The 17,075-nt window shown below is 60.8% G+C and overlaps 1 protein-coding gene across 1 annotated transcript; it reads right to left on the reverse strand.

Annotated features, from left to right (window-relative positions):
- Nucleotides 1–668: 668 nt before the first annotated feature.
- CCDC92B (coiled-coil domain containing 92B) lies at nt 669–16,590 on the reverse strand. Its single transcript, XM_054847676.1, has 4 exons — nt 16,446–16,590; nt 9,589–9,742; nt 5,150–5,197; nt 669–1,676 (listed from the first exon to the last, which is right to left on the reverse strand). Exons 1-4 carry the CDS (start codon nt 16,488–16,490, stop codon nt 1,009–1,011), a joined length of 915 nt encoding a protein of 304 aa, XP_054703651.1. The 5' UTR covers nt 16,491–16,590; the 3' UTR covers nt 669–1,008.
- Between the last annotated feature and the right edge of the window lie 485 nt (nt 16,591–17,075).

Raw genomic sequence — 17,075 nt, forward strand, 5'->3', positions numbered from 1 at the left:
GGCAGAGCTGCACCATCCCCATGGAGGGGGGATCCCTCCTGCACCCGTGGGACCGACCGTCGTTCAGCTGCCTGCCTCCCGGAGGACCTTCCTGGTGATGTCTGGGGCCCTCTCCAGCCCAGCCCCGGTGCCGGTGGTGCCCAGGGCTGGAGGCACGGCTGAACTCATCCCGCTGTGCCGAGCTGTGTGCCGCACAGCTGGTCGCTTGCTGCTGCACGCCCACCTCCCGGCTCCCCAGCTGGGGAAAACACACACGGCATCCGTTCCAAGGGGCACCAGCAGCAGGAAGATCTCATCCCAGAAATGTTAATTTTCTTTCTTTTCCTTCCTTCCTTCCTTCCTTCCTTCCTTCCTTCCTTCCTTCCTTCCTTCCTTCCCTCTCTCTTCTCTTCTCTTCTCTTCTCTTCTCTTCTCTTCTCTTCTCTTCTCTTCTCTTTTCTCTTCTCTTTTCTCTTCCCTTCCCTTCCCTTCCCTTCCCTTCTCCTCTTCTCTCTTCTCTCTTCTCTCTTCTCTCTTCTCTCTTCTCTCTTCTCTCTTCTCTTCTCTTCTCTTCTCTTCTCTTCTCTTCTCTTCTCTTCTCTTTTCTCTTCCCTTCCCTTCCCTTCCCTTCCCTTCCCTTCCCTTCCCTTCTCCTCTTCTCTCTTCTCTCTTCTCTTCTCTTCTCTTCTCTTCTCTTCTCTTCTCTTCTCTTCTCTTCTCTTCTCTTCTCTTCTCTTCTCTTCTCTTCTCTCCCTTGGAAGCTCTGGACAGGCTGTTTCCACTCCGCAGACACCGTGCCGGGTTGCCCACCTGCCCCGCAGCGCTGCCGGCAGCACCCCTGGCTCAGACCCTTTGGGCAAGGGGATCCTCCCTGGCTGCCTGCAGGCAGGAGGTGCGGGCAGGGCATCCGCTTTCCGCTGCCCCTTCCCCTCCGAGGGGACGGGGGAAAGCAACCTCAGCCGGCGCCCACCCCGGTGCTGCCGGGCTCAGGCCTTCCCGGCCAGTCGGGCCGTCCCGCACCCTCGCCGCCTACTCCTGGGCCCGGGGGGCACCGCGGGGGCCGGACCCCTGCCTCTTGCCGGGCTCGCCCTTGGCCGACCTGGCCCTGGCCGCCGGCTCCTGTGCGGGCTGCCGGGGGGACCTCTGCACCCGGGGGGCTGCGGCGGCGCTCGCCGCGCCACGGGCCTGGGCGGGGGGCTCTGGTGGCGGGCGGTGTGGGGCGTGCGGCCGCGCCGTGTAGAGGAAGAGGGCCGGGTCAGGCATGGCGTCGTGTTCCTCCTGCACGGGGTCCCTGGGCCGGGTGCCGTCCCCAGGCGGGCGCCGGGGGTGAGCCCTGTGGCCGCGGCGCCGGGCTCTGCCCTCGGCCGGGGAGCCGGCGGGGGGCTGCTCGGGGGGTGGCCGCCCGCCTGCCCGGGGACCCGGCAAGCGCTGGGCCGTGGCGTGCAGCTGCAGGGAGAGGTAGGCGGCAGCCTCCGTCTGCTTCTTCAGCTCGGTGTCGAGGATGGTGACGCGGTGGCTCCGCCGCTTCAGCTCCTCCAGGAACCGGCGCTCCTTGTTGCGGAGGCTGGACCGCAGCGCGGCCACCAGCGTCTCCTTGTGCTGCAGCTCCTTGCGCAGCTCCAGGTTGTCCTTCTCCTTCTCTTGCAGCTGGGCCTCCATCGCTCGGCACTTCTCCTCCAGCTCCCGGTCCAGGATGTCTGCGGGGACAAGGCACAGAAAGGGGTCAGGGCAGGCACCGGAGGCTCGTCCCGACGCGATGACCGCAGCCCACAGCTCCCATGGGTCCCCGCAGGCTCCCAACGTGGCTGTGAGGGCACGTGGACGCGGCTGCTGGCCACTCCATGGTGCCAGCATGTCCCAGCAGTGCCATCGGGGCTGCCTGGGTGCTTTTTGGAGCTGGGGCTCCAAAACTCCGCGGAGCTGCCCGAGCGCAGGCTCCCTGCCAGCGCAGGCAGCCTTTCCCCACGCACCGCAGGCAGGGACGGGAACCCCCGTCAGCCCTGAGCTGCGGTGCTGCGGGCACGGTGCAACGTGTAGCACCCGAACGCGGGGGGTGAAAGCAAAGGCAGTTTCAGCGGAGGATGCCGTTGCCATGGAACCTGCCACCTCTGCCTCGCTGCAGCCTTGTGCTGCAGTTTTAAAACTTCCCTAGGTAACTAGTTTTTCACCCTAAAAGTGACTTTGAGAGTGTGCAGAGAGCACAGGGGAGCACACAGGCTGGGAGAGAAAAGGAAACCTCGGCAGTGAAACCGTCAGCCTGACTTAGGAGGGGTCGTTAACCTCAAACCCCGAGACTCCACAGCCTGATTAGCGAGGATGGAGACGCTACTCCAGGACTACGGAGGAGCTGGGCTGTGCTCAGCAGGGAAGGAACCTCCACCCCGGGAGGGAGGAGTGGGCTCAGGGGGAGCCCGTCCTGGGGGCAGGATGCGCAGGCAGCCAGCTCTCCTCGGCTGCTGTGTGCCCACCACGCCGTCACCTCTGGTCTCCAACGCCTGACCTGTTCACCCTTCTGCTCCTGCCAGCAGCCGACTGCCAGCAGTGGGGCACGGACAGGACTTGTTAAAACAGAGGCACTGCATCAAGCGGCAGGTTCCCCACAGCTCCCACCACCCTCCCTGCCCTTCCCACACCTCGGCAGGTGACAGACACCCTCCCTGCCCCAGCCCTTCTGAGTCACAGCACAGGCACCCAACAAAGCGTGACTTCACATGGAGCCCTGCACGCTGCTCCTGCACACCCTGCGCTGCTCCGGCCAGCCCGCGTGCGCTCCCTTCCACCTGCCTGCAGGAGGATAACACCTGCCTGACATCCCTCCATCCCTCCCTCCATCCGTCCATCTCTCCCTCCCTCTCTCCTTCCCTCCATCCCACCCGCCATCCATCCTTCCTCCATCCCACCTGCCACAGTGGCCTCAAGAGACTGTGCTGAGTAAATGGCTGTAGCGCAACCTGGGGAACAAACCTCCGCGCTTCCCCAGTCCCTGCTGTGCGGCCACGCCGTGAGCCCGGCACAGGGGGTCAGACCGCCCTGGGGCACCCTCCCTGCCCGCGGCTGGACTCCTGTCTCCGGCAGCCTTGGCCGCAAGCTCCTGCACCCAGCCCTTGGTGGGTGCGGGGAGGGGAGCGAACGCTCCCCGCTGAGGCTGGCACCCGCCTGCGCTCACCCCTGCCTGCCCAGGCCTGCTCCCATTGTCTGCAATAATCTCTGCTTTTTACAGTATGATTTGCAACCGCTTTATAGCCTCAGCTCCTAAGTGTCTTCTGCAGAGGAAAATGCTTTATAATGAGATCTTAAGGGAGGCAGTTGCACGCGGTAATTATTACATGAGTGGCATTTGAAGAGCAATCATTTGATGGCATCTTAGATTAGGTGGTTGCCCCATAAACGTGGCAAATATCATCGTACTCTTCGTCAGCTGTTAAACGGCTGAAGGATGGGCAGAGTCCTGTGGGTGGGACTCGCTGCACGCTGTGGGCTGTGACGCACCGATGGCACCTGGCGGGCTGGACACCAAGCCCTCCCGCCAGCACAGAGCCCACCCGCGCGGGGAAGTGACCCCGTGCTCAGCGGGAGGAGGGGGCCGAGGTGGGAGGCTGGCAGCACCAAATGCCCCCGGAGCCAGCCACGGCACTGAGCGAGGGTGCTGCCGAGGGACCAGCACCCCGACGGCCCCGGCGAGAGGGAAGCGTCACCTGGCGCTGTGCAGTGCCGTTTGCTGGCCCGCGGGAGCAGCACGGCGAGGGTGGTCTCAGCCTGTGGCACCTCAGCACAGAGGCGAGGCCAGGCAGGATGGGGCCCCGAGAGACACCCCCGGGTCACCGACATGCAGCCCCTCCCCGCCGGGCTGCGGAGTGGAGCCATGGCCCCAGCCAGGCGGGGGCAGCTGGAAAGGGGACGGCAGCCGCCCGGGAAGGACGTCCGTGGCCAGAGTCCACTGCCCGCAGAGTTGCCCAACGCATCGCGCTCAGGCGCCAGGCTGGCCAGACTCTGCTCCGCGGGTCAGGGCTGCGAGTGCGTGCGTGCGTGTGTGAGTGTGTGTGCGCGTGCGAGATGCAGGGAGCGGCTGCACCTGCCTCCGGATGAGGGGCTACGGCCGAGGGATGCTCAGGAAGGGGGAGCAGTGCTCAGCTGCGTGCTGGCAGCAGGACGCCGTGCCCGGGGTGTCCCTGCTCCGCTGCCGTGTCCATGCGCAGCCAGGCACAGCCCAGCCCGCGGCCAGCCCCCTGCCCCTCTGTGCACTCGTCGCTGGAGGAGCCGAGCCGAAATCAGGGCGAGCTCAGCGCCAGCTCCCCGCTTCGGTGTCCCTCGGCACAGGCTTTCATTTGAAAACCTGCCCATAGCCATCAGGTCGCAGGCGCCAGCGCGCTGCTTGCCAGCACCGAGAGAAGCCGGAGCCCTGTGCCACGCTGCTCTGGCAGGAGATGTCCTGCCCGTGGTGGCCTCTGGATGGAGGAATTGCCCGCGGGTTTCCAGCCCCGGCGGCCCATTCCCGGCGGCTGAGGCTGCCTTTGGGCTGGAGAAGCGCTTTGCCAGGGCTCTCCAGCCGGGCAGGGCTGCCTGTCCCGGATCTGGGGCTGTGGGACACGGAGCCGGTGGCCCGAGGGGACAGCGTGTTGTGAAATGCCTTTTGGGCAGCTCTTCGCTGCTGGTCCCAGGCCTGGGATGGCGCCTGGAGCTCGCAGGCATTTTTCATGCACGAAGACATTTCTCCCTCTTATTTTGGAATGTGAAAGATTACTTTGTGAGCAAGGTGGCTGTTTGATGAACCAAGAGTGCCAGGAGATTTTCTGACTCAGCGTCTGGATTGCAATGGGTGAGGGGAGCTGGAGGGGGGCTGATAACGTCCTTGTTGGCTCTTCCCTGGGGCTGAAGGGTTTGCAGGCTTTGAGTCCTGCCCCGGGGGTCTGTGAGCTGCTCCTGGGGGGGGCTGTGTCAGGGCATCAGCAAAGCCAGCAGAGATGCCAGCTTTCGCATGCAAAACCTTCCCAGGTGGCTGCCCAGGCATGCAAAGGGGGTGCCAAGAGGCTGTGAATGTGCACAGCCCTGCCCTCAGCCCCCGTCCCCTGCAGACAAGGTCCACGTCCCCCTCCCTGGGCAGCCCTGACAGACCCCTCCTCCCCACACCCCCATCCCTCATCTTATCTCCTGCACAAACCTGTGCTCTTACCTTGCTGGCGGGCTTCCAGCTCTTTTATTTCCAGGTCATGGGTGAGCTCTGGAAGAGAAGTCAAACAGGAGTGAGAAGGAGCATCCCGTGCATGTTGCTCCGCGCCGGGGCTGCCGGGGGGCACTGGCAATCACCGGCGTGCCGCCTCTGCCTGGGCCACGGTGCGAGCGCGGCCATCTCGGAGCACCAGCCACAGGCTGAGCCAAGAACAGACAATTCCAGCAATTTGTACGTTATTAAGCAGCCTTCGGATCTGGCATCTGCCACAGCGCTTGCCCCTGCGACGTGGCCAAGGCAGTGTCTGTGGGTCCTGCCCCACGGCAGAGAGGGAGGCTCCGTTTCTCCGGTAATGCCTTTTCTTTTTCTACGAGAGCTGCCGAACCATTTTCGGTGCTTTAAATCAGGACAAAGAGCAGAGCAATGGACTGAAAATAGACCAAAGTGTAAGCTGCCACCCAAAGTATTTCATAATTTACTTCTTCCAGGCTGATCTCTCTGCACACGACGCAAGCGGGACGGCCTTCTGCAGAAGGATGCTGCCCTGCTCCGGGGACCACGTGTAGCTTCAAAATCAGCCTGCCACCGAGCGCAGGTACCTCCCCGGGCAGAGCGGGGCGAGGCTGCTCCCATCGCGGGACGTGGGCTGCAGACCTCGGGCACCGCAAAGCGTCCCTGCGACTGTCCCGTCTCCCGCTGCCGTGGGGCCAGGACAGGGCGGCGATGCTGTGGGTCCGGGTGCAGGCAGCTGCCCACAGAGCTGCCCCACGCCCACGCCGCACCGGGGAGCAGCCGCAGCGAGGGCAGCGTCCCGCGGGGATAAGCCCATCGCGGGGCTGCAGCCCCTGCCCGCCTGCTCAGCCCTGACACGCTGCCTGCTCTCTGCCTGCTCGCTGCCTGCTCTCTGCCTGCTCTCTGCCTAGCCCTGGGCACAAAACCAGCTCACAAAGGGCAGCGAGGGAGGGAGCTTAGGGACTTTCTGGAGTTCACTTTACCCTGCACGCTTTTACAGACAATCTCTTTTGAATTAATTATCACAGCCCACCAAACCACCAGCAGCTCTGAGAGGAGGAGGAGGGGGGCAGCAGCAGAATTCACTTGTTTTGGGACTTTTTTTTCCTCTGAAAATGAGTTCAAACGGTTAATCTTTGCCCTACATTTTTCTTTTAATCTGCTTTCATGTTGACTCTAATCCTCATCACTGCCATCCTTCTGAAACGAAACGCTTGGCTCAGGCTGCTCTGCCCGTCTGTCTTGGAAAACAAATCTGTAGTGAGAAGGCAGAAGTAACCAGAACGTAATGCAGTTTCTGGAAAGCTTTCAGCACTCCCAACTGCCCCACTGGAAATCAATGGCAACTGCGTTATTTTTCTGAAGCTAAAATAATAGGTTTGGAGTCTCAGGTATATTTCAAATGAAAACTAAAGCGGTTGCCCATTTCCAAAAAAGACATTGCCCTGCTGAGCGAGCGCAGGGCTTGGGCTGATGCACAACCGGGGGTCCCAGCTTCCGTGCGGGAGCCAGGGGGGTTGGTGGGAACCTGCTGCGGTACCGTCCCCACAACCCCCGAGGGACAAATCCAGGGGACAGCACCCTGCAGGGCTCCCAGGTGCTCCTGGCCTCGGCGGGACGGATCCAGCTGCTCCGCACTGCTGTGTCCCACCTCCTGCGCTGCCGCCCCGGCTGCAGCCGGCTCCCAGCGGCTCTCCCGCCTGACCCCGGTGCCTCCGGGTGTCCCCTGCGCAGGGCAGGGCACGGGGCACGGCCGGGTGACGCACCCCAACTCGCCTGGCGCAGGACACGGCTGAGGAGGGCTTTGTGTTCCCTGCCGCGGGCTAGGACACACGGGTCCTGCAGGAGCCCCCCAGCTGCCCGAGGGGCTGTGACCCTCCTGGAGGTGGCTATATGCCCCTCAGGGAGCCCACACGCTCATGGGCAAGCTAGAAATGGGTTTATTTAAGACACGGTTGCTCTCAACATGTCGGACTTCCCTTTGCTGCCTGGGAGGACCATCCCGGTGCCCCGACGCATGGGAGCGTGGAGGGACCGTCGGCACAGCCCCATCCACCGCGCTGCCGCAGGGATCCCCCCAAACCCCGCTCTGCTCCCGGCACCAGCCTTCCCTCCGTCGCTCTGCTAACACCGCCGAGCAGGCTAATTATTGCCACAGGGCTTGAGCTCATCTTCCAGGAAAAGGAGAAACAGAAGAGCCAGAGGAATCTATTGCTATTTCTGCTGTGTTTATACCTTGCAAATAAAACGGGAGTGGGAGGGAAGCCAACTCTCCTCTGTAACGTGAGGCTCGTTCCAATAAATGAATCACAGCGCGGGGCTCTGGGCTGCGTTACCTTCCTGTAAAGCCTCCGACCGGGAACGCCGCGCTGCGGGGGTTTGCTTGGGCCGGCTCTGCCCTGGCTGCGCAGCGAGGGCTTGCGGTGCTTGGCCAAAGCAGCCACCCCTCCTCCTGCCGGGCTGCGGCGAAGGGCACGAGGCTGCGGGGTGTCAGGGGCTGGCGGGGGCTGAGCGCACAGAGGCTCCGTCCCGCCTTCTGAAAAATCTAAGGGCTGAAACAACAGCCCCAGGGCAGGCGGTGCAGCTCCGCAGGGCCACAGCCGGGGCAGCGCTGACTTACCAACTGCACCTTCCTCGTGCAAACAGCCCCACCAGATAACGGCGTTCAAACCACCAGCAAAGCCACCTTAACACTAGCCAGGGGTTTGCCCCCATCACTCCTAGCAGAAAGGCGTTGCGGAATCACACACCTTACAGACGAGGCTGCGACCCTTGTCCGGTCAGACAGAGCTGTCGTTCGGTCGCACCGGGAAGCGCAGATCACTGATAACCAACTGTGCAACGGGCTCATTTCTGCCCCTGGGGACTCAGAACCCCCCCGGCCTGATTTAGGCATGAGAACTTTGCTGTCTCGCCTATCTGGAGAGGCTGTAGATGAAGCCATTAAAACAATAGAACAGCAAAAGCTCCAAAGGATGGGGAAAAGTAGACAATTTTACCAATGCAGACTTGTCTTTTTTTCCCAGGAATCAGGGAGGACGAGAGGCTGGAAGACAAGAAATAATTAGCTACGGCTGAATTATTGATGAGAGCGATGGCACAAGTTGGAACGAGTTTCGGTGGCAGGCAGGAGGCCGGGGAGCCATCGCTCTTGCGAGGCTGCCTGAAGGGGAGGGTGACATTGCCGCAGCGGGGCCGTGGGTGGGGGACCGGTGACCGTGCACCCCACAGCCGGGGCAGGTCCCCGAGCCCCGTGCCAGGCTTGTGGCCGTGCTTCCCGGAGCCTGGAGACAGGCAGACCCCATCGGGCCGCTGCAGGGGCTGCCGTGAGTGACCCTGGGTCCCCAGGGACCACGCTCCTGGTGACAGCCCCCGACCTCGGGAAAGGCGGGGAGGCTGCAGAGCTGCAGCCGCTGCGGGAAGGGCTGCTGAGGGTGCCTGGCAGGGACCCTCCCTCCGGAGCAGGGAGCAGCCTGGGGCGGGGGAAGAGATGTGCTGATGCTGCTGGCGTTCGTGCTTGTTCAGCACCGCAGCGGTGAAGCACGGCAAGGGGGTACCAGCGCAGGCACCAGCCGGGCTGCTCTGGGCTGGGCCGGCAGGAAGGGAATCGATTTTGCTTCTCTGTGTGCAACAGAATAAAGAGTAACAAAATATAAACAAGAAAATCACATTTCCTCCTGTTTGAAAGTGGCCTCGACCACCCCCGTTATCAGCAGCGTTCAACCCTCTTCATTCCTCCAGTCTACTGGCACCTGGGAGAAATGATGAATTACTTTTCCATTTTCATGATCAGAATACCTTTGCGGGCACAGATCACGGGAGGCAAAGGCAGAGCCATCTCGCTGGCTAATGCTGGGTTTTCCCTTTCCTTACACCAGTGAATCCCTCGGGGTAGCAACTCCTGCAGCCAAACTACTGCAAGGTGCAGGAACACGCAGCCGGGGAGAGTGCTGAGCTGCTGGGGCTAATCCTCGTTCAGAAGCGTGCCCTGAGCACGGCGTGAAAACAAAGGGAGAGGATTTTAATGATGGATTATCACACAGCCTCCTGTCTTATCACCCACCCGGCCAGCTGATGCCCAGAATAAAAATCACTTTGGTTCTTCAGTGTTGTAGCTGGACGAAGCTGCTGGCACGCGTTCGCAGAGGAACGATTTCAGGGAGTTTGATCCACACCAGCTTTGGTGGCCACGTAACATGGTCCAGGGAGAGGCTGGTGGCACCTTGGCCAGGGGTGCAAGTGGGAGGCTGAAGGGGATGGAGATCCCCTGATCCCACACTGAGCAGGATCCCCTGTGGCATCCTGCCGAACGCCAGCGCAAGCTCCTGCACGGGTCCGGCCCCGGCCCCAGGGTGCCAGCAGGAGCTTTCCCGCCTGACGCGCTCCGTGGACACGCAACTCCCGCACGCCACGGCCACCCCAACGCTCACCTGAGCAGTGCTTCTGCAAGCGGAGGATCTCCAGGTGCAGGTCATGGAGCAGCTCCATCTGCTCCTTCTTCAGGAAAGCGATGTGCCGCTGCACGCTCTGGATCTGGTGCTCCAGGGACACGGTCTCCATCGCAACCAAATTCACGGTCCAGGCCTGCGGGGAGCGGAGATGGCTCGTGATCAGACACGCAGCAGCACGCTGGGCTTGCGAGCCCCATCCCTGGAGCCCCTGCGAGGGGCAGAGCCTGCCGGGTGCAAGGTGGGTGACTGCTCTCATCCACCCTTTCCACGGGGACGTGGCTGCGGGCGAAGCGGCAGATCCCCAGGAATGGTCCCCAAGCCACCCACCGCCCCAGCACCTCTCGGGGCCGGCTCCTGTCCTGCCCGCACGCAGGCTGGGAGGCTCAGAGACTGCATGAGCAGAAAATGCTGCTGCACGGACCCTGGCATCGGAGCGGCTCGTTTCTATTTTGAATTTGGCCCTAGGAAATGTTTTGTCACTGAGCAGGATTACATCTGGGACAGGATTGCTCCCCGCAGTCCCCAGGTGGGAGTTGCACCAGAGACGATTTTGGCTCTCACTTGACAAGCCACACATTAGGAAGCAGTAACTGCAGCGAGAGATCTAACACAGGAAAAATAGAATATGATCCATCTAACCCGATCAGCGTTACGTGGCGAGGACAGTCGTGTTGTCTTCCAGAAGAAGAAACGTCTTCCCTAGTAATTCGCCTGGCAGACAAGAGCTGCTGTCAGTGCTGCGCCAGGCAGCTCAGCCCGTGTCGGGGGTCCATCACCACGTGTTAATTAACGGCTTCAGCAAAGCAGCGGTGCGAGCTGCCTACCTGTGCCGCTGCACCAGGGAGATAAAAATAAACCCCTGAAAGAACCCTTAATCCTGGGAAATACCATGTCGTATGGATGTGGGATCCGTCCTCGCTCCCCACAGCCAGTGCAGGAGGAGGGGGAGCTACAGCAAACCGCGGTGACGGCGCGGAGACGTTGTGCCAGCAAGCCTGAGGGACGGCGTGCACCGTCCTGTCCCTGGGAAGCTGCTTCCATTCCCTCCTCCATCCGCGTCTGAATTCAGTTTTCTTTCGATAGAAACTTCAAGCGAGGGCTTTGGCTCCTGTTTCCGGCATGCCCAGCGCCGTAGCGTAGTACATTTTAAGATAATTCCTGCAACCAAAATCGAACCAAACTGCATTTGAGGTCGATTCCACAGTAAGCGATGTTGGCAGTGCCCCGAGTTCAAAGCTTCGTTCTTCCCAAAGCCTCTCCAGATTTGCGACAACCCTGAAGTCCGGTCTCCATGTTCCTACTGTTTCATGGAAGGTGGGGTGCAGCGAGGCTCCAGAACTAACGGGTTTGGGGTGCTGCCTGCCGTGCCCCACTGCTGCAGCATCGCCCCATGGCCAGCCCCAGCCCTCCCTCACCGGCCGCGGTTCCTGGCGCCTGCGTGACCCTTCCCGTCGGCGATTCGACGGCTCCACCGACACCTCTCGTGTAGCCACGGCCGCCACGGGATCCGTGGGGAACGTCAGCCCCTGTGCACCGGAGGCGGCTGCGGGTGAGAGGGGGCTGAGCCCTGCGGCTGGGGAGAAGGGGCCGTGGCGCAGCATGATGCTGCCTTCACGACGCCCCCCTGCCCAGGCTGAGCACATCCGCTTCTGCTCCAGCTCTGCCCCGGGCTCGGCCCCGCAGCCACCCCAGCCATCCCTCCGTCCCTCCCGGGGTATAAACCCCCTGCAAGGGGCTGGTGCTGCTCTGCCTCCCGGGGCGCTGCATGGGGGGAGCTCTGCTTTGCTGCACCCCTGCGAGCCCAGCAGCCAGCCGTCGGCCTGGCTTCCGCAGGGGACTTCTCGGTTGCGATGCCCCTGAGGCAGGCCAGTGCCGAGGGTTTGGGGAGCTCCGGTGCTGCCGTTCCTCTCCTGCAGCCGGTGTGGGGTGTGCTGGGAGGGGGCCGGGTGGGCACCCCAACTTGTGATGCTGCCGGTGCACAGGCAGGGCGGTTAGAGGCAGCTGCAACACCCAACCGGCGTGTAATTAAGTAGAAATCATGGAAACTGTGTTCTCCTGTGGCTGCCCCCTGCTCGAGGGGGTCAGACCAAGCTGTGGGGGGGGCTGGGGGCTGGCCTGGCCCTCCTCGGGGCTCGCTCTGCAGCCTGGGGGTGCATCTGCCTGCAGGGGCTCTGCATAAAGCCGAAAACAAGAATATTGGGTAATGGGAACTGGCTTTGGCATGTATGGGGGGTTCTCAGTGGGGTTTTTTCATGTCCCAGGGAGCCATTCCTGGAGGCAAAATAATGAAATTTGGAGTTTAGGATGGCTCTGCTCCTCAGGGAATGAAATGCTCCGAACATTCACCCCATGAATGCTATGGGAAAGCATGAACAGGGCTGGTGTGAGGCATAAAGCAACAGATACAAAGGTCCTGCTTCTCATTTCAGGGCTTATTGTGGGAGGTATGATTTGTACTGGCCTAAAGCTTCCCTGTGGAACAATGCCATGGAAGCGAAAGCAGCCCCGGATGAGCCTGCTTAGCCCTGCCCGGCTGAACGGGAGGTGCGCACGCTCTGCGCAAGGAAACCGCGGGCGTTTCCAGGCACCCCAGGGGGTCTGCAGTCCCTTAAAATGGATCAGGGGAAAAGATACCCAGCTCTAGACTCTACTTCCTAACCACTCCTGTTCTTCTGAGTGACGAGGTGATGATTTCCAAGTCTTGTAAGTCCCCTAGCCTTTCTTGATGGCACCATAATTAACAGACAAGAGAGCTGGCGTTCGTTCGTTGTACCGTGAGAGCTGGCAACGATGGGGATTCGTTAAAGGGGTGGGGGGTAATTTACTTGTGCCACGCACCAGCTGTGGAAGTTATCCGGCATCTGCCGTAGGTGAGGAATACAAATCGTATCACAGCATATACCCTCCCGCCGGCCCCGGCTGCGGGGGGCTGTGAAAGCGCGACGTGCTGCGCGCCGGAGCAGCTTCTTGATGGGAGTTGTGGCACCTCATCTCGGGAAACATCAGAAAGTAGGTTGGACGAAGCCCGGGGGATACGTAGTGCTATTTTCAAGCACTTTGTTCTGTCTAGTTGAAATGTCTTTAGTAGAAATGGCCGCAAATTTTCCATTGAACTTTCCCTCCTCCCTTTAAGTGGGAAATTGCGCTTTTTTACCAACGAAAATGTTTTCCTTTGCAAATAAATAGTTGATAAATATCAAGCTGTAAAGTCAAAGAAAAAACTTCTGGAATTGAGATCTGTTTGCTCTCCCTGATTTGGAAGATACAAAGCCTGCATAATTTACCTGGGGAGGGGGGGAAAGTCTGTTTTCAAAATTGCTATGAGAAATCTTTAGCGGGTTTGGATCAGCCTTGCCTGTCCAACATGACTTTCACCGTTTCCCTTGAGCAACAGCTCTCGGCTCGTGGCAGGAACGTCAGAGGTATCGTGTCTGCAGGAGAGCACCTTGTTTTGCCCACGCGTGAGACTCCCGTCGGCACTACGGACACACGGCAGGCAGGGCAGGAGCTGCCTTCACAGGCAAACGGGGACATCGCCGGTGACGGTCGCGCTGCTGCCGAGCAGAGACGGGGAGATGTCTCCTGGGGCTCCTGTGGCCCTTGCACCAGGAGCCCAGAGACCCGCGGGCGGTGACCTGAGGCTGCTGCTGCTTCTCCAGCCCCACAGCCCCCACGAGCGAGGGGAAAACCATGCCGTCCCGCTCCGTGGCTGTTAGACAGCTGTGTCACAGGTAATGATGCAAGAGCCAGGAGCTATTAACGAAGCTGCAATTTAGTCCTGAGGCTTCAATAGCACCCGTAAGCCGTTCGAGTGCCTCTAACGTTACCAGAAGGCAGCGGATGAACTCTCGCCTCACCGAGGCTGCGACCATCCATCACCCTAAAGGGTCTCAGAACCGAACTCTCAACGACTGGCATCTTCCCTCCGTTGCTTCTGAAGTCAAGCGGAGATTGCAGCAGCATTTTGAGCCTTTAGTTTGATGCATGCCTTTGGTCGGTTCACACAGCACAATCACTTGGGAGGTGTCGGGAGTTAACAGCGATTAGCTGCCGCTCCCCATGTCGAGGGCTTCAAGGCACGCAGCAAGTGCCGATGACCATGTTTCTATGGGGCGAAGCGAGGTGGGAACCTTCAGCCTGTGTCAGAGGCACGAGACCCAAAGCACAGTGACTGGGGCTGTCACTCCCAGGGAAGCTTAGAAGCACCAGCTCCTCTCGCCCCGGCCTCGCGAGCGCTGCTCCCAAAAGGACGGTTGTACTGCGGCAGGTAGGGATGGGGTTGGAAGTGACCCTGCTCTGATCCCTGCCTTGCTGCTGTGGCTGTCACGTTTCTTTTCCAGACTAGTTCTAACTTGCCAAAGCAACTGGTGGTGGAAGCCTTCACAGTGACCACGTACTCTGTAGCTTTGAGGAGTTACGTACGAGGTTACAACTCTAGAAAACAAAGTCATTCAGAATGAAAGCCAAGGGTAAGTGATAGTCCCCTTTAGTTTGAAGGGTGCTCTGTGCCCTTGTGCTTCTGATAATATAGACACACAGAGCTGGAAAGGAGGCAGCAATCAGCTGATTTTTGCCCCTATTCAAAGGTGGCACCTACAATCTGAGCTGGCCCCTTCTCCCTGCAGAGCTGTGGCTGAACACTGGCTCTGGTTTTGGAGACTGGGCATCCAAGGGGCTTTGCTCCATCACAGTTTTCCAGGAACAAGCTTCCCTTGCTGACCATGCAAGGGTTGGAGCACAGGACTCCCAGGCCTCTCCTCGGAGTGGTGGGACAGCCCTCAGCAGGGCACTCAGGACCAGATCTTTAACTTTAAAAATGCACTTTTAATATCTTAACCCTCAACTGCAAATTTACTCAGAGAAGCTCTGAAAGCTGAGCTGGTAAAGTGACGGATAAGTTAGAGGAGGTTTCTGGGCTGCTGAGCACCAGCAGTTCATGGGAGTCTGCGTGAGTGCAACCCACAAACGTGAACATGGGGACATATTCACCAGGAATAGGTGAGCAAGCTCCAAAACAGGCCTTGGAGAGCTGCTGCCTCCAGAGCAAGCTTCCCTGCTATGCTTGGCCACCCCCTGCCCGCTCTGCCCCTGCCCAGTCCCTCGGCAGAGGGTCTCCAAGGCCATGGGCTGGCGCCTGGGCACGGCACCGACCTGGGGTGCGGCGGTGCTGGGCTCAGTCCCCTGCAGTTCCCCATGCCGGGTGGTCGTGGGCACAGTCTCGACTGCTGACCCTCCCTGTGGGCCTGCCCCCACCTCTAAAACACATTTTTTTCTGTCACTCCTTGTCTTTTCACCAGATGACTACAGTCGTTGGGACAAGGCATGTTGGGAGTCCTGACCTCAGCTGGGTGTTTCAAAGTGCTATCAGGTGACCTCAGTGAGATTCGCAATTTCATCCCAATTGATCGGAATTCTTATTTTACAAAACAAAATGACCGAAGCAGCCTCCTGAAGTAGCTACAACGGCCGATTTAGTGACAGGTCTACTAAGCGCTGATTTCCTTTGCACAGACAGATTGCTTGAGAATTTGCTTCCAGGGCAAAACTATCCTGAAGTCTGTTGTTTAATGCCAATCAGAATCCCAAAACTTTGACCCAAGAAAAAAACCTCAGTTCCTGATGATGCATTTTGAAAGGCAGATACGGTAGTGCATGTACACAGACCCCAGCACAAACACCGTCACACCGAGATCCAGCCCTTAGCCACGTAATCATTTTTCCCCATAAATGGCAAATTAACTAGGAGTCAGAGGGCACAAACAAGGTTTGCAGAAACAGGTCGATAATTTATCCCGCTGTGGATGCCAGCAACCCCCTCTCCATTGCATTAAAACATACGCAGGAATAAACACTGATACATATTAGAAATCTATACAGCTCAGTATTTACGATCTCAAAGAATACGAACGCAAACTTCGCCACAACGCCACGAAGCAAGTATGTCTTTACATGTAAGGAAAATAAGGCAGCAGGAAGCTAAGAAACTTGCCGAAGGTCACAGAGGTAGTAGCAATGCCAGGAATAGAAACTAGAGGTGAAATCCTGGCCTTGGGAAAGTCAGTGGGAAACCTTCCCTGATCTCGGTAGAGGCAGAATTACACTCGGAGTCCTATTTGCTATTCATTGTCTACCAGTATCTATTTAAAGACAAAAATCGATGCAAACGTTGATTATAAATTATTGTGTTTTCTCGCAATTCTCTAAACACAACTGCCTGACTACCAGCCAAAGCTGAAGCTTGTCATGTGTTTGCAGATGCTGAAAGCAAGGCCGTGTTTTCTCCTGCTGGCTCCGGGGGAATTAACTATGGATTCAGCTCTCCGTCAGGAGCAGAATTTGGCCCACCATCAACGCTCTGAATCAATCATCATCTTAAGCGGGTGATCCCCGTGGTGCCGTCCTGCACTTTGGGAATTTTGGAGCAATGCTTTCTGGTCCCCAGCTGAGTCCTTCTACAGACACTTAACTCCGCAGCTGCCAGCGCAAACAGGCAGAGCCGCCGCCTGCGCTCCGAACGGCCTCTGCAGCGGGAGGAACGAGCCTCCGGTGGTTATGTACAGCGTGCGGCAACTTCCAGAACAGGCACCGGAGGGGCTGAGGCAACTTCTGGAGGGACAGCCGCCCCGCAGCGCCCGGGTCCCTTCCCCGGCCCGGTCCGGTCCCCGCTCTCCGCAGCCCGGCTGCGCGTCCCCCCGGCTCCCCGCGCTCGCAGCCCCGCAGGCAGCTCCGCGCTGCCGCCCCGGGCTCCCCCGCCCGCCGGGGCCGCTCTCCCTGCCCGGGGGCGCCGCCGAGCCCGCGCCGCGCCCGCCCTGCCCCGCCGAGCCCCGGTCCCTTACCTGGGGGGAGCGGCGGGGCCCCGCGGGGCGCCCGCTGGGCGTCATGGGGCGGCGGCGGGGCCGGGGCCGGGGCCGGGGCCGGGGCCGCGCCGGGCTCCCCGCGCTGCCCGCGCTGCCTGCGGCGGCCCCGCCTCGCCCGGCCCGGCCCGGCCCCGCCGCCCGCCGGCAGCCGCGCCGTAAACAGGCGGCAACGTGACCGGAACTGGGGAGCTCCGCCGGGGCGAGGCGCGGGCGGGCGGGGAGCGGGGGCCGCGCCGGGAGCCGGGCAGGGGCAGGAGCCTGCGGGGGCGCGGCGGCTCCGGCAGCACCGGGGCGCGGCGGGGTCCCGGGGGACCGACCCCCCACGCCGGGGACATCCCTCCCCCCCGCCCACAGCCCCGTAGCCGGGCCAGGGCTCCGCTGCCCCCCCGGGGCGGGGAGCCGCACTGGGGCCGGGGTCCGCTCCCCGGGGACTCCCCCACACACACACCGGGCCGGGGCTCCGCTCCCCGGGACACCCCCCCCCACCGGGCCGGGCTCCGCTCCCCGGGGACCCTCGGGGCGGCCGGGGCTCGGCTCCCCCCCGCCGCTGTCCGCGGTGCTGAAGCCGCCCGCCCGCCCGCCCGGAGCCGCCGTCCTGCCCCGAGCGCG

The sequence above is a fragment of the Grus americana genome, chromosome 19 (genome assembly GCF_028858705.1).
Source record: "Grus americana isolate bGruAme1 chromosome 19, bGruAme1.mat, whole genome shotgun sequence".
Taxonomy (NCBI): domain Eukaryota; kingdom Metazoa; phylum Chordata; class Aves; order Gruiformes; family Gruidae; genus Grus; species Grus americana.